This window comes from Notolepis coatsorum (genome assembly GCF_963971535.1).
Source record: "Notolepis coatsorum genome assembly, chromosome: 19".
Classification (NCBI taxonomy): domain Eukaryota; kingdom Metazoa; phylum Chordata; class Actinopteri; order Aulopiformes; family Paralepididae; genus Notolepis; species Notolepis coatsorum.
In genome coordinates this window covers 79,032,088-79,049,612 of record NC_140183.1, presented here as the reverse complement: position 1 = coordinate 79,049,612, position 17,525 = coordinate 79,032,088, and the positions used below count along the sequence as shown (strand labels likewise).

At 42.6% G+C, this 17,525-nt stretch overlaps 1 protein-coding gene across 1 annotated transcript in view; it reads right to left on the bottom strand.

The window, feature by feature from the left end:
- lin37 (lin-37 DREAM MuvB core complex component) overlaps positions 1-17,525 on the bottom strand; it is a 68,354-nt gene that overhangs the window by 23,526 nt on the left and 27,303 nt on the right. Inside the window, exons 3-7 of the mRNA XM_084337038.1 lie at positions 15,975-16,050; positions 15,837-15,887; positions 15,210-15,239; positions 7,179-7,264; positions 5,905-6,065 (exon numbers count right to left, since the gene is read on the bottom strand). Coding sequence (XP_084193164.1) covers positions 5,905-6,065; positions 7,179-7,264; positions 15,210-15,239; positions 15,837-15,887; positions 15,975-16,050 — 404 coding nt within the window. The remainder of the gene's footprint in view (positions 1-5,904; positions 6,066-7,178; positions 7,265-15,209; positions 15,240-15,836; positions 15,888-15,974; positions 16,051-17,525) is intronic.

Genomic DNA, 17,525 nt, shown 5'->3' with positions numbered 1-17,525 from the left:
TATACTCCAATATTCCAAGTATTTTTTACTGTGGCGTCCCACATGCAATGGGGATACATGCTCCTAAGCAGGGCTCTATGCTAACCTTTTTCCCTGGGTGCACAGGTGCTCCTAAAAAATAAAGAGAAATTTAGGAGCACAGTGCAAATTTGTACTTTACTCTAGTATTATTAGGTTTGTACACATACTCAATTACATTTCAGAGAAAAATATATACTTTTTACTCCTTCCTTACATTTAAAATGCAGACCTACAAAGTACAAATCTAGCAGGTCCAACTATTTTAATTAGTATATTTGTTTCTCTGGCCGAACTAACGTTAACGTTATTAATCCTGCTGCCGCACTTTATTTAAAAACAGCCAATCAAATCCCCATCAAAGGAAAATGAACCCGCCCATACCCATGCTGATTGGTCCTTGTGCAAGACTAGAAAGTGGGGTTCTTTGATTAAACACCTGCTATCAGAAGAATAGACAGTCAGAAAAAAAGTTTACACTTTTACTTTTTAGTACATTTAAAAGTAGACACTTTTTTACTTTTACTCAAGTGTGTTTTAGTCAGATACTCTGACTTTTACTTTTTTGAGATGGTACCCACTTTCACTTAAGTATAATTTCTGGGTACTTTTTACACCCCTGCCTACTAGACGCAAAGGATATCGGTTGTCCAGCTGCTTTTGTATGTTGTAGTGTTGTCACTCATGATACCAACATCATGACTTCGATACCAATAGGAAAGGTAATGGAATATATTATTAGATGACAGACATGGAAAGATCTTTATACAATTCTTTAATTAATTATAATTTAAATTAATATTTTGACGCTGTTGAAACGTAAATAATCAAACATGTAATTATTCTGTTACAGCTGCTGAGCTATATACTATAGCCAATGTCCATCAATATCTTCCTTTTGAATTAAATAGGTTCAGGAATCAGAGAGGATGCAAAGCATGTTAGACCATGTTGCTATATGTAATTATTTATTTAACCTTTATTTGAGATCAATGATCTCTTTTTCGAACAAGACCTGGGCCCTATTCCCCGTACCTGGCTAACTGAGTTAGCCGGATAATTTTCAGCATAGCTTGACTTAAGCCAGACATTTCCATTCCTCGACGTCGGATTTTCTAAATCGCCATGGTAACAGATCAGAAAGTTTGAACCTGGTCGAGGGCAGGGTTAAGTTCAGTTAGCTGGATGAAACATGGCCATGCCCCTGCAAAGAAATGCCAGCTCGCTTCCTGAAATATTTCTCACAGTCTAGATCCCATTATGCCATTCTGAATTATGTTTTTGTGCTTCGTTTGAAATGTAAAATAATAGGTCTACCTAAAATGCTGATAATAAATCATATTCAGCCTATGAATTTACTTTGTCCTATATAATGCACGTCATATTTATACGGATACGGCGCTCGCGACAGTTATTTTAATAACGGACTAAAAGGATCATTGCAAATGTGAATCCCGCAGGGATATTTTAATGAATGAAACCTATCGGGTGTTTGGCTCTGATTAGTTTAATATTCTTCGCTGTGTATTTGCTTAACGGAGCACCCGGATGCGTTTCATTCAAGCTGAAGCGTCTATGCGCGGATTGTGGATATGAATTATGAGGAATCTGAATCTGTGGAGTATTTAATTGTATCACTGTCACTGTGACAGTGTCACAAGTTATTGTGATATTGTAACTGGGATTAAAATATATGAAGAGATGCGCTGTTTGATGGATTTGATGACGTGTCGTGACTTGATAAATTGAATGAGCCTTTGATGTTTTTGATGAATGAAAGAAAATGCATTTATCTTTTCAAGCACTGTTATCTGATGATGAACATGAGGTGTCACTGGTATAAACCAAAGGGTAATCAATTCAATGCATGTATGGATTAGGTCCGAAACAGATTAAAACCTGATTAATAGTGTAACTGCAAGCCTCCCTCCAAGCCTCTCTTTGGAAACCATGTATTTATAGAGTACATAATACCTAAGCACATACAGTACAGATATCCTCATAATATAATTCGTATCAATTAGATATACTATTTGGGCTTGTTTTTATCCTTATTCTGAAAGAGTTGAACTAATTATTTTCGCTAGCAAGATCTCATTTGATTATTCATTCCATAAGCCTACTGCCAGCAGGCACGTTTAAAGAAATATAATCTGATTGATTGGGGTAATGAGGGACTTAAAATTAGCCTATAGATTATGCATTTAACTTGTCGGCGAGGCTATTGAGCCGTACTGCATTGTACCCATTCTGCAATCTGTTAATAAAGTTTTAAATCAATCAATCAATGCCGTTAGAAGATCAGGATTTCTGCGATCGACACCTGCTGTCTTTTCAGCTGAGGCGGCTGTGCGCAATTATCCTGAGTCTCAAGTCTGGTTCAAATGAACGAGACTGAATCCACCTTCGAGGAACAGGAACATCCCGGATTCAAACATCGGGTTAATTGAATCTGGATAATGGGACTTTTGATCGACTTAGTTGAACCAGGTACGGGGAATAGGGCCCTGGTCAAAATGGCAGCAAAACAAAGACAAACATACAAGACATAAACACATAAAAGGCAAAGTGGGGCAAGGGGGTACATTTGAGCTGCAGCAAAAAAGACTGAATGGGATTGGGGGGAGATTGGAGGGTAGGGTAAAAAAGGTAGAAAGAGGAGGGAAGGTGAGGCTTTGCAGGAGGTTGCTGGGGAGAGAAGGTCAAGTTAATAAATATAAAATATAACACCACATTATGCAGTGAAGCATCGGCATTCTCCCATCTCATTCTTTAAAATGCCCGCAATTTGAACTTTAAAATCAGATGGTAGTGAGGGCCTGGTTCAACGTTTTTTGAAGTACATTCCAGGCAGAGGGAGCAGAGAACATGAAGGCCCTTTTCCCAAACTCTGTGCAGGTTCTGGGTACTGAGGCATATAAACAGTCCTGTGATCATAAGCTGTAAAATGAGTTTGATTTGATGGTGAGGTATGGACTGAGGTAAAAAAAGGGAGCTGACCAATAATTGCTTTATAAAACTAAACCATTGGACCCGCTGCTCGCAGTGTTTTCCTTACACACACACAGAGAGAACATGTTTACCGCGACGAGGATGCAAAGCATTTTAGACCATTGGACCTGTTGCTCTGGGAGTTTTCCTTACACATAGAAGTTTCAAGTTTCAAGTTTCTTTAATATTTGTCATACAGAAGTACAGAATACTTTTATACAAAATGCTTCTTACTGTTACGCTCCAGAGACTGTGCAAGACAAGATAAGTATGAAATAAAATAACATAGTAAATTTAGAAGTAAAAAAATGAGGTCACAGTGTTCAGTTTAGACATATGTACAATGTTCGATGCAGAATAGACGTAGTTACCATACAATATACAATACTGTGCAGTGTACTAATATACAATACTATATAGTGCAAGGCAGAAATGGGACGAGGTGCAATTTAGGTACAATTCACAGTAGGTGTACGAGTTGTAGTGCAAATCCTTTATCAATAAATATAAAGTGTAAAGTGTGTTTGTGTGATCTAAAGTGTGGAGAGTGGGTGCTGCAGTGTGTTGTTTGTTTGAGTGAGTGTGTGCGTGTGGGTGTGTGCTGTGTGCATTTGATGGTTGTTGCATAGTGTTTATTGTTCGTTTAGCAGCCTGATGGCCTGGGGATAGAAGCTTCTTCTGAGTCTTTCTGTGCTCGCCTTAAGACTCCGGTATCGCTTGCCTGACCGCAGCAGTTCAAAGAGGCAGTTGTTCGGGTGGCTCGAGTCCTTAATAATTCTCTTAGCCTTCCCCTTGCACCGCTTGTTGTAAATGTTCTGGAGGGTGGGAAGCCCCCCTCCAATTGTGCGTTCGGCTGAACGCGTCACTCTTTGTAGTCTGCTACGGTCTTGTGCAGTGCTATTCCCAAACCAGGAGGTGATGTTGCCGGTCAGGATGCTCTCTATTGTACATGAGTAGAAGTTCCTAAGGATCTTCTGACTGACTTGGAACTTCCTTAGGCGCCTGAGGAAGTAGAGGCGTTGTCGTGCCTTCTTCACAACACTGTCAATGTGTGTGGTCCATGTCAAGTCCTCGGATATGTGGGCTCCGAGGTACTTGAAACTGTTCACTCTCTCAACCGGTGCCCCGTCGATGCTGAGGGGGCTGTAGTCCTTGACCCCCGACCTCCTGAAGTCCACAATCATCTCTTTTGTTTTGCTGACGTTCAGGGAGAGGCAGTTCTCCTGACACCACTGTGACAGGTTCTCTACCTCTTCCAGGTAGGCCCTTTCGTCGTTGGCAGAGATCAGGCCCACCACTACTGTGTCATCAGCAAATTTGATGATGGCGTTGTTGTTCAGCGTGACTCGTGAGATAAGTTGTCACAGAGCTGTTAAACGCAGGGCTGAATAGCTAGATGTCATAGCTTCTCTAGAAACATTTTCCGGTTTGTACAAATCTATTTTTAGGGGCAAATGCGAGTGAAATAGTTGCACTGTAGAGCCCTGCTAAGCGTGTGCACTAGCAAGGATGTCTGATCCCGTGCCCTTCTCTGACTGCCCTTAGATACATCTGAATGTTTACCATTCACAGGCATATAAGCCTGGCTGGCTACGCTTTGCAAGATCAGCACCAACTGTCTCCCAATAACTCCCAATAACCATCTCAGACCAACCCATAACCCTAACTGAATCATTCACTGCCATCATCAAAAAGGCCCAGCAGCGCCTGTACTTCCTCAGGCAACTGAGGAAGTACAGAGTCCACCAACGCCTGCTGGTCCAATTCTACACTGCCATAATTCAAAGCATCCTCACCTCATCCATCACAGTCTGGTACGGTTCCACTGATTAAACACACCAAACACAAACTCCAACGCATCACCAAGACAGCCTCCAAAATAATTGGCTGTCCCCTCCCCTCTCTGGACTCCATCTACACCTCACGCACAGTCACCCGCTCTGGTAAAATAATCAACGATCCCTCTCACCCAGCACACCACTTATTCCAGCACATGCCCTCAGGTCGCTACAGGTCCATTCTAACCAGACACACATGCTTCACAAACAGTTTTTTCCCCACAGCAGTCCGAACACTGAACACCCTGGCCCGCGCCCCTTTGCACAGACGGGCAAGCATCCGTCACTGACACTGTTACCGTGACTGTCCTGTATGTATTTATGTATATATGTATTTATTGTGGGGATTGGGAGGTGGGAGGGGGGGCGTTTGATGTTTCATGTTGTGCTTAACAATCTGTACCGCAAACAATTACCACCAACCATCGTTAAAGTATCTTGTATCTTGTGTGTGCAAGTGTGGAAACTTTAAGTTTGGCCGACATTGAGTTGAAAGGGATCAGCCATCTAATTTAAACAGGTTATTACATTGGATGTCAGAATAATTTGCAATTTGTTGCATTGTTAACAACTAACGTTTGATATATTGGTTGATGTATATTTCCTGAGATAGCTAGTATATTTTGAGTTTTAATACATGCTTCAATAGAACTGGCACCAAGCAGAGCATACACTGTAAAAACTGAGCGTCATCTGGTCATTTTTGAACCATCAGCTAATTTTATTCAACCAAAACTGTAAAATGCAATTCATAAATGGTTCAAATTCATTTAATTCAGCTCAATTAGATTTCAAATTGCCCAAAGTCTTTTTTTATTATGTATAAGTTACTAATAATTATTTAATAAATATGAATTAACCCCAATCCCAGTTTTTACAGTGTAGAACACTGGTATTCCGACGTGATGACCCTTCCTTTTTTTTTTTATATATTGTCCTTGTTCTCCAGTGGATTTTTTATATAAAAAAAAGGGGGGGGGGGTGGGGGGCAGAGCCTCTAAAAAGGCAGACTTTAATGAATGATTATTCAGCATCACTATCACCGGTAAGACCTCACCTCTTCCTCCCCCGTGCTGTGAGGGGGGCTCGGGGATGCAGCTCGCTCTCTAACCGAAGGGTTGTTCCTCATCCAGGCACGGCAGATGGGGTACAGGGGGGTAGTGTTGCTGAACTGAGCCAGATCCACGCTGCGATCAAACAACTTAATGACGTAGGCGTCTGACAACGAGAAGAAGAGGGTAGTAGGGAAAGCAATGAGAAGACAGGAGAGTGGATGGAAATAGAGCTAAACAGCCATTAAAAAAAGGTGCTGTAAGTGATATTTCTTTGTATAAATAAGTGTTAAATAGCTCTTACATTCTGACCAAATATAGGGCATTTGGTCAGTAACATGGGTCTCCCAGTCTCTCCACTCTGCATTAAACGGAACAGAAATATTCTGGTATTTCGTTCTCACTTCATCCAATCAGGAGAGAGAACCCTAGATATTTTGACTATATTGCCAAGCCAAATTTGCTTACTGCACTGGTAGATTAGTTTACTTATTTCAAGCACATTTGCTTAAAACTAGGTTTTATTTCTTAATTTTGTGTAAAATATATATATATATATATATTTTTTTTACAGTGTGGAGTTCTCTCTCTTGATTGGATAAAGTGAGAATGGGATACCAGAAAATGTAGTGGAGGGACTGGGAGACCCATGTTACCGACCAAACACCCTTTATCAGTAATGCCTGTAAGAATGTAGAGCTATTATTTTAATTAACATGTAGACTTCTTGGCGGTCAGGTGGCGTAGCGGAGATTGTGCTCGTCACCAATGCAAGAGGCTGCGGTCTCGACTCCCGGAGAATCAGCATTCCCTTGGCTTGGGCTGATCGCTATACTAACTCGTTTGGCTGAGTTAGGGGGAGGGAAGCCGTGGGTGGGTCCTGGGCGTTGTGGACAGCGACCCCTACAGTTCGGTCGGGGCGCCTGCACAGCGAGGGTAGGATCTGGAGAAAGGTAGTGTGACCTTCCACACGTTACACTCTCCCGGTGAGAATCTGCGCTGTGTCGGAGGAAAGCATGTGACAGTCTCCGGCCTCCCGGACCAACAGTAGGGGGGGGGGGGGGTGCGCAACAACCAGGAAGGGGGTTGGGAGTTGGCATAACGACTAACAGTGGGATGGGAGAAAAATCTAAAAAAAGGAGGGGGGAAAAGATTAAAAAAAACATGTAGACTACTTATTTTTACAAAATACCACCACTTACAGCACTTATAAGTGGAGAAACATACAATCGCATTCTTTTTGCATAATTTTCAAGAAACGTCAGACAGCGGGGTTTACTTTGCTTATGCTGGTTGCTCTCCGGTAAGCCATCGTCCATCTCCTTTCGCTTCTTTCTCCGATGCTGTGGGAACCGCGATGATGGCCTAGGAATTAATCACAGGGTTAAGGACTGTGTGCACACAGGTCCCAATAGACTCTACTCCTACGCCCCTGGTATGGTTGTATACCATGAAACGTGTGAATTTCAATCTGCAGGTTTTAACAAGTAAAATGTAAGACTTTTTAACCCTCTGAGGTCACAGCTATTTTGTGATTGTGACCCAGCACATACTCTGAGTCCTCAATTTTTTATTTTATACATACAAAAAATGCAGGTTCATACCTTCAAAATAAGCCATAACTTGTACAAATCAGGCAGATACTTTTCAATCCATGTCTTATCCTTATACTTTTCTTATCCATGCTGATAACACACTACCACTTAACCCATTCTCTGCCACCACTTTGACCATCCTAAACCATCCTCTGCCAGCGCTATTTGTCTATGGAGATGTTCACCTTCTTTGCAGGGCTATAACTTTTTTTAATTGTATTGCTAAATTGACATTACTATGGCCCATTCAACATCAATTATCTATCATTCAGGATGTAGGAACGTTTTACTTTTTCATTCACATTCATACTAAAATACCGTCTAGAGTATAAATATGTTTTTATCGTTTTCTGCAGTATTTCATAGAACGTGAGATATAGGCATAAATGCATATAGTGATGCACCGATGTGAAAATTGTGGCCGATACCGATAACCGATATTAATATTGCTGTTCTGGCCGATACCGATATTTACCGATGTCGATATCTCTGTATAGAAAACACTTTTTTATGATAATCAAATAAAGAGCTATTTTCCAAAATGCAAAATATTTTTTACTTTTGCAACTTATTTTCAGAAATGACTGATATTTTGAAACTATTTAAGGCCAAAACATGTAAAAAGAAGAAAAAAAAGATAATAAAAAAAAAAAAAAAAATACTAATTTTTTTTTTTTTTTTTTTTTTTTTTTTTTTTTAATATCGGCCCTATCTTGATATCGGACCGATACCGATGTGTAAAAAAACGGCCATATCGGCGGCCGATATATCGTGCATCACTAAATGCATATATTAGATTATCAAATGCAGTTTGATACCGATCCATGCTATATAAAAGATTTCAACTGTACATGGTCCTAAACCTCATGACTGATCATCTGCGGGTGAACACGGAGGGGGGGGGTCGTTTATAATTCAATGACCGACGTTAAATGATTTATGTAGTATGGGTGATATATTGATCAGAGCAGTTTGTATCGAAAATGATAAAGAAAAACGCTGAAACTCACGTCAGTCTCCTCGTAGCGTTGGGCGATGAGTGGAGCAAACAGATCCTAATTATGTGATGTTGATCGATGCGATCCATTTCTGGTTTGTATATTACTAATACACGTCCAAATCATGTAGATTATTGAGTTATGGGAAAGATCCATATCCACGGTGTCTGTATTGAGCCCCGGGACGATAAACGAGTGGCCGGACGAAATTAGGAGACGGACCGAGCTGCAACGGGCACTTCCGGTTTGGCAACTCGCCGATACCAGGTGGCAGTATTGAAGCGTTGCAGAGTTGTGCGGAGTCCTACAGCATCAGCCAAGACTCCGTGGGTGAAATATGAATACCATGACGAAAATATGAAATATTGATATCAAAAACACCTTACGGCGTTATTGGCAGACAACGCATGGCGGAGAAACACATCTTAACACGGTATTGGCGGAGAATGGGTTAAGAGCTAAATGTAATACCAATTTCACGACCATACAAGCTAAATATATATATATATATATATATATATATACACACACACAGAGATTAGAGACATTGAACTGGTGTCCTCCCAAAATTGTAATACCTGTGCAAAAAAAAACATGATTATTGACCATAATATATTCATGTATAAAATGGAAAGATATGGGATGAGAGGCTTAGCATTGAGCTGGTTAAAAAGTTACATTTCTAATAGACAACAGTTTGTTAAGATGGGTAATCATATGTGACCCGGCACGGTCTAGGCCGCCATATCTCGCAAGGGAGGATTCTTCAGAATCGCCGTAAACGTTGCACCATTCAGAAATAGGTCAAAAATGAGATATTCTCAATTTCTAGTGCTTTGAAATGTCCTCTGTTTCCTTATTTGCTAAATGTACCATAATTTTCGGACTATAAGCCGCGCCTTTTTCCCCCATTTTTCAACCCTGCGGCTTATATAACGGTGCGGCTTATGTGTGACTCGACGTGACCAAACCCGAAAATGTAAAAATCTAAATATTGCTTTTTTGACTACATTGAAATGTTATTTATCTGTTCCCTTATTTGCTAAACTTAATACAACTTGTAAATGAGTTAATTCTTGTTATTTGTCCAACAGTATTGTGTCCCAATGCTGGTGGGAAGACCGTAATTAAACATTAAAACACCTGCGGCTTATAGTCCAGTGCGGCTTATACATGTACACATCATTCAATTTAGCTGCTGCGGCTTATATTCTATCTATCTAGGCCGTCCTCGGACGGGCCCTCCATCGGTGCTTCCAGTCATCCCGATCCTCCATGCATCTGGCTAGCTCGCCGGTGCTTTCTGTTCCCGCATCTCTCCTGAGTACGTCCACATAGGTGCGGCTTATAGTGCAAAAATACTTGTAAATGTGTTAATTGTTGTTAGATTGCCCGACAGTATGTATTCCGACGCACTGAAAATAACTACATTTGCCTCGGAGGCTCGGAGGGCTGTGGTTAAATACTCCCGAGGGAGATGCGCAGATATTACAGCTCATTTCCATTCCGAGACAACGGACTCAGTAGGGTACTTTGTTGGCGGTGTGAAACATTAATATCTTTGGAACAGTTTGTGTTAAATTGTATCTGAATCAGGCATACAAGCCTGACTGGCAGCAGTGTGCATAGATTAAGTCCAGAGCGCGCTCCTCAGACTGAATGGCTCATAACGGAGTCTGTCTCCGTCTCTCTCGCTCTCAAGTAGCCAAACGTTACATTATAAAAACGAACTGGATAGTTGATTTAACTTCATTAGCTGAAATATTCTAAAATCATTAAGTCTGATATAAGCATAAATGTGTGTGTGTCTGTGTGTGTGTGTTTGCGAGCGCTCGTCCCATCTCTGGTCTTTGGAAAGTTTGAGGAGTTTTTTTTTTGTATCTACTTTTTTCTCCCCATTTTCTATTTTTCTCCCATCCCAATTTCGTATTATCCAATTCTACCCTCCCCTGTCTCGAACGTTGTTAGACCATGCATCCCACAGGTTGGCTGTAATGTGGACCAAGCCTTGCATCACGTGTCCCCTCAGGTACACGAGGAGGCAGCGGTCGCATCTTTTCACCTGTACAGCGCGATCTCTCAGCGGCGAGGAGTAACGCGTGGGAGGCTCACGCTGCCCCGGGCCCTGTTGCTTCCTGATTCTGCTGTACAGGCGCACCAACCGACCTGTAGGAGTCGCTGTCCACAACGTCCGATCCCCACCCACCGGCTTTCCCACCACCTAACACTGCCAATTGTATTAATATGAACGACCAGCCAAGCCGGAAGCAACGCCGAGAGCTGAGCTCGAACCCAGCATCTCCTGCGTTAGTGGCGAGCGCCTTGCCCACTGCGCCACTTAGCCGCCCTGATAGTGGAGTTTGATAGTATTTACTGAGGATGGCCAGATAATGTTGATATGTAAGTTAAGTCTGCTATAAGAGTAAATGTGTGTGTGTGTGTGTGTGTTATTCGCGCACCGCATAACTAACATAAGGGGACATGCATTGCTATTCCTTTCACTATTTGGGCAACTTTACACAATTCCTGAGAGTCTATTGAACACATCTGTAACGTTTTTTTTTTTTTTTTAAAGAATTCATTGTTTTATATTTACTCAAAAGCAAAAATGTTCGACTTCAAGATTCCAAGCTCTTTGTGCTGGGCTCCGCCCATAAGCACTTTGAGTGACAGTCGCCCACAGTCTGCGACTGGCACAGAGAGAGAGGTAGAAATATTGAGGGGGATACTAATTAATTTCGCAGCGGGGGGCATAATCCCACGGGACAATGCATTGGTAACTTGTTTCAAATGACAATATATACCGCTGTGAATATTATTGCACGGATCGGAATATGGGCGTGCAAGTTATTTTGACAGTTATATCCCAGGGGGAAGCCCCACACCAGCCCCGCGCGCACACACATTTACACACTCCTGCGTGCGGTCCCTCTCCCTCTACCAGGGAGAAGACCCTCCATGCGGGCCGGTCAGGTTGCGTGTAAAACGCGTGTGTGTTTTGTGCTTGCCCGGCGTCGGTCGGTCAGAGCAATCCGCCAAAAGACACATTGATACTAACCCCCCATTGCTATAAAACAATGCTAAACACTGGAAAAGGCCATTTATAAGACACAGGACCTTTAAAATCATGTTCGAAATAAGATTCATTCAAATGAAATTTAAGACTAAGTAAAACCTAACCCTAAACATATCTTTACCAAGGAACACCTAACCCTAAACGTACCTAACACTAACCCAGAACATAGCTTTACCAAGGACCACCTAAGCCTAAACGTACCTTACCAAGGAACAACTAACACTAACCGAGAACATAGCTTTACCAAGGAACACCTAACAGTAAACAGTGTATTGTTATTACTGCTATTGAATGACACCTCTTCTATGAAGTCACTATGTGACAGATACCTCTCATAAGACTCATAGCTGCTAGAGGATGGTAGCGTGTCGATGGAAGCCATCACACAGCATCAATAAAAGAATGGCGTTTAGCTTACCCAGCTGGAACTTTCAATTGCTGGATCACATTTTGTCAAATCAAAATATTATGCTGGAATGATGGTAAATGGCTGCTTTTTTATATAGCGCTTTTATCCAAAGCGCTTTGCAATTTGTTACTCACATTTGACCCATTCACTCACCGACGGCTGAGGCAACCATGCAAGGTGCGAACCTGCTCATCTGGAGCAATTAGGGGTTAAGTGTCTTGCTCAAGGACACATCGACACGCTGCCCGGGAGGAGCGGGAATTGAACCGGGAACCTCCGGATTGCCAGACGACTGCTCTACCTCCCGAGCCACTGTCGCCCCTATGATGATATAATTAATGATATAATACAGACATCCATTATGTATCCTTGTTACGTATTACTTTCACATAGTGGAGGGATACTTACCGTCTGTGGTGCATATTCGCATTGTGGTTGAAGTGTGCCGTCACTAATTGGTGGTCTGTGATTGACACTGTTTCTTTCTGTTGTCTTTTTTCTTGTAATTAAAATGGCCGCCCTTATCTTCTCTTCTTCTTCTTCTTGGGGTTTTACGGCGGACTGCCACCATCTGAATGGGGCATTTACCGCCATCTTCTGGAATCCTTTATCCCCTACAGTGTCCATTTTCCCTTCCCCATCATTAAGTGCAGCTAATGCTGCTCCTCCCTGACTGAGCCCCCCCCTGTGAGACACTCCTTGCCTTCTATGGGCTGACTCTGGACTTCTTGGATATTCACAATCCCCTTCTCTAATTCTCTAACCACTACCTGCCATGTCAGACCATCCATGCCCAAGTGTTGAACCGCCACTAACAATCACCTTAATCCTCTCCGTTCTGCCCTTAACCAATGCTGTAGCATTAACTACTCCTGCAAAAAAGGCCACAATACTAAATTTCTCCTCCCACACCCTCTCTCTATCCTCCTGTACTACCCTTTCTGCCAAATGCCCTTCTCTAAACCCCTGCACCTTATCTTGACTTCACCGTCCTACCCTCCTAGCCGCCTCTGCATATGACAACTTAGCTTCCCTTCTCACTCTCTGAACCACTACCTCCCTTTTCATCACCTCACAACCCCTAAACGCTACACTATGCTCCCCACCACAACTACAACACATCGGCCCCACTCCCTCTCCACACTTCCCATAGGCATGTTCCCCGCTACATCTTGCACATCTCTGCTTCCTCCTACACATAATAGCTATATGCCCAAACTCTTGGCACCTATAACATCTCAGTGGATTCTGAACAAACTCCCTAACCCTAAACACCATATACCCTACAAACACCTCACTAGGAACAACCTCATCGTCAAACTGAATCACCACTGTCTCCGTCTCCGTCTTATCTGCTCCTCTCTTCATACTTTCTGCACTTTTAACTTTCCAATTATGTATGTTCCTCTTTAAATCTCCCACCAGCTGCTCTATGCTAACCTCGACCGGTATCCCAGCTATCACCCCCTTACACCCCCCCTCCCTCTTCTCCCCTACTCTTACTACTTTACATATACTAACTCCACCAATGCTCCTCATCTTCCTAGCTTTCTCCACCTGCTCTACACTTACACACCCTACAATCAGATTCCCATCTCCCAAAACTTTTGCAAACTTTACCTCACCTAATTGCTCGTGTATGAGTTCGGACAACTCAAACATCCTTATTTTCCCCACTCCCCCTCAAATCTAACCACTATATGAATCACTTCTGTAATATCATTTGCTCTACCCTCACCATCTGACCCACTTGAGCTATCTCCCCTACCCTTCTTCCTCTTAATCCCCTTCCCCCCACTTTCCCTGCTCCTCTTCTCCACCTTACTCCACCCTTCTCCCCCGCACCACACTCACTCCATACTGACTCCTTTCCCCTGCCATGGCCGTTCCCTTCCCTGTCGTCATCTCCTTCGCTCCCACTACCCGCCTCAGCTCCCGACTTCGAGCTCATTCCACCAGGGATCAGCAAGGCGGACACATTCATCGCCTCGACTCAGTCATAGCCGTCAAACCCCGGATACTTCTTGCCGTCCCCCGAAAATACAGCACGACAGCGGAAGCCCACCCTCCACGCTAGTGCCGCCTCCATGTCTCCGTATCCCAGTAAACAGTTATCTCGAGGACTGGGCATTTACGCCAAACTAACCACCACTAGGCCAACTTCGAATCTCCCACCAACCCCTGTCCCTGGAGCAGGTCCGCCTCCCCCAGAAGAGGACCGTCTGACATTATCTCTCTCTCTCCTTCAACCGTGTCACACTGACTGTCCGCTCCACCCCGGCCGCCCTCATCATTTACACAGGTGTGGTGATGAGGCACCACGCCCTATGAAAGCAGCTCAGAGTTCTCTCACAGCTGTCTCTCATCACAGTTCTCCAGAGCCTGACCAGAAGAGCTCACTTGTGCTCACACTGCCTTTTCACCATTTTGCTGTTTGTCCATTTTTGCTTTGTTCTATTTTTGACCATGTGCTTTACTTTATTTATATCCTGAACTATGGAGTCTGGAGCACCCAGCTCCCCCATTATTTTGTTATTTAGCTAGTTGCTATTTTTGATAACACTTGTCCGTTGTCCTGTGTCCATCTGCTTACATTCAAGGCCTCCCGGGGAAACGAGCCATAGTTTCCTGACTGCTCAAGCCTTAGGGCAAGTCAATGTAGGATTGAATGTAACATGGGGGCTCGTGTCCGGTCTTCCATGTGGTTGTTAACATGGGGGCTTCAGTCCAGTCTTCCATGTGCTGTTAACATGGGAGCTTCAGTTCGGTTTTCATGTGCTAGTAACATGGGGGCTCTAGCCGATCTTCAACTCAGGTGAGTATGCTCTTAATTTATAATTTGATCCGATTACTTGTATGCTTTAAAGTATTTAGTTTAGTAAATCCATTTGTTTGCCTACTTGTTTTATGTTATTCAATTACAGCTCCATGACATAATGTAGATGAAAAGAAAATAGCGATACCTTGTCTTATAGGGACTGCTACCTTATCATTTCATTGAGCTGTAATTAAGACAACACAAGGATTCAATGTGCCCGATGACATCACTGGTGGCCAATATTCAAAATGAATTTACACTCAATAACAGCCAAACTAAACTAATGTGTGCAAACTGTTTTAGTAATTTTTGGATGTGTGTGAGATCATGTCCAAAATAAATCAGCATTATTTTTGGTGAAGTGTGTTCCTGGAATTGATTCACAGAAGCAGATTCTTTTTTCAAGAGACTTACCGCTTCCCAGCAGATGATGGTGACAAATCCCTAAGGAGAACATAAGAAATACAACGTTATATAAAAATACAATTAAGAGATTCAAACCTTTACCATTTAGTTCATGCATGTGAAAAAAAACTAAAATTGTAAAAAAAGATTAAATATGTTTATAGTTGGGATTACTTTACACAGGGTATCTGCGGGTTACAAGTTAAATAAATGTAAGACTTTTAAGACCTTTTTAATACCACTTGGAGCTAAATTTAATACCACAACCATACTACTAGCAAAAAATCTATATATATATAAATAATAATAAAATCACATACACTGACCTGGCGGCTTCATTTGCACACCAATTTAAATCCTCACGTGTTCCATACAAGCTCTCGCACGACTCACCAAGATCCCGGTAGCCCCCCAAAAAAAATTACTTGAAATTCTTGAATACAAAAACATTTCATATGTAATATTATTTCATCTCCCGACAGCCAGGCTACTGCCCCCCAAAAATGGTATACCTGTGCAAATGAGACCTTTTAATGCCTTAAATAGATTTTTAATATTTTAAGACTTTTAATACCCTGCAGATACCCTGTTACAATATCATCTAGTCTACTTAATGCATTCTAACAGTTTCCATACTTGTTCAAAGACTCTGCAGCGATCTTTCCAGTATCATCTTCATTTTGCTCCCTGTAGAAAACAAGGTCACATTAGCGTTGTTAGAAAGTAATCAAGAAAAACAAAAAGGTTTCTAGTCATAGTGCAGCACCTACTAACCTTTCACTGTCACTCTTCTCAACCAGCACCTGTAACACAGCATCCAATCGACTGCGCGCACCAGTCCCCTCCAGATCTGCAGAATCACAATGATGAGTCCTAAATGATGCTGCTTGCAATGAACAATTTATTCAAATTGAATACTAGAGACCGAAAAATTCTCATTGTTTCCAAGCATATAGGACCTGCAGGACCTGTACACCAGGAGAGAAGAGGGATGAAAGTGAGCAGAGGCAAGACTGAGTACATGTATTGTGTGTGAATGGGAAGGAAGACGGAGGGGTGGTGTGGTGATGATGCAAGGAGTAGAGGTATCAAAAGTGGACAAGTTTAAATACTTGGGGTCAACTGTCCAAAGTAATGAGGACTGTGGTAAGGAGGTGAAGAAAAGAGTGCAGGCCGGGTGGTGCGGGTGCCGGGTGGAGAAGGATGACAGGGGTTATCTGCGATAGAAGGGTACCAGCAAGAGTTAAGGGAAAGGTCTACAGCAGGGTAGTATGACCAGCTATGCTGTATGGTCTAGAAACTGTGGCACTGACCAACAAGCAGGTGGCAGAGCTGGAGGTGGCAGAGATGAAAATGCTATGGTTCTCTCTGGGAGTAACCAGGTTGGACAAAATAAAAAATGTCTACATCAGAGGAACGGCCCATGTTGAGCAGTTTGGGCAGAAAGTGAGAGAGGCAAGACTGAGATGGTTTGGAGTTGGACATGTGCGGAGGAGGGAGGTGGGGTACATCGGGAGGAGGATGCTGGAGATGGAGCTGCCTGGAAAGAAGAGGAGGGGAAGGCGCAAGAGGAGGTTTATGGACACTGTGAAGGAGGACATGCGGGCAGCGGGCGTGACAGAGGACAGAAACAGATTGAAACGGATGATCCGCTGTGGCGACCCCTAACGGGAAAAGCCGAAAGAAAAAGAAGAAGGACCTGTACACCAGGAGGTGCAGATAGAGCCTGCAGGATAATGAAAGACCCTCATCACCCCAACAACAGTCTATTCAAGCTGCTGCGGTCAGGCAAGAGCCTCCGCATTCATGCGGCAAAAACAGGGACTCAGCTTCTTCCCCCAGGCCATCAGAACACTGAACACTAATCTCTCCACACACAAGCACAGATGAACACACTCTCACTTACACTCTCTCACACACAAATAACTACAAAAAAGGTAACTTTAATTTGTTTTCTCTTTTTTTGTATTTATATATTTGTATACTATTGAATATATTACTCATGGCCTTTATTCTTAAGCTTAGCATTGTATTTTATTCGTATTACTTTTTTATTATTTGTATTGTTGCACTATCAAGGCGGGCATGGCCAGCTACATTTCACTGCATGTCTCGTGTATGTATGTGACAAATAAAACTCTTGAATATCGAATATAAATAAATGTAAGACTTTTTTTTTTCTTTTTTTGTATCTCTCTTTCTCCGATTTCTCTGTTTTCTCCCCGTCCCAATTTAGTCGTTGTGCCAATTCCCCCCCCCCTCCCCGACCTGGTTGTTGTGCGCATGTTCTCCTACTGGTCGGTACAAGGGAACCCTGAAGTATCC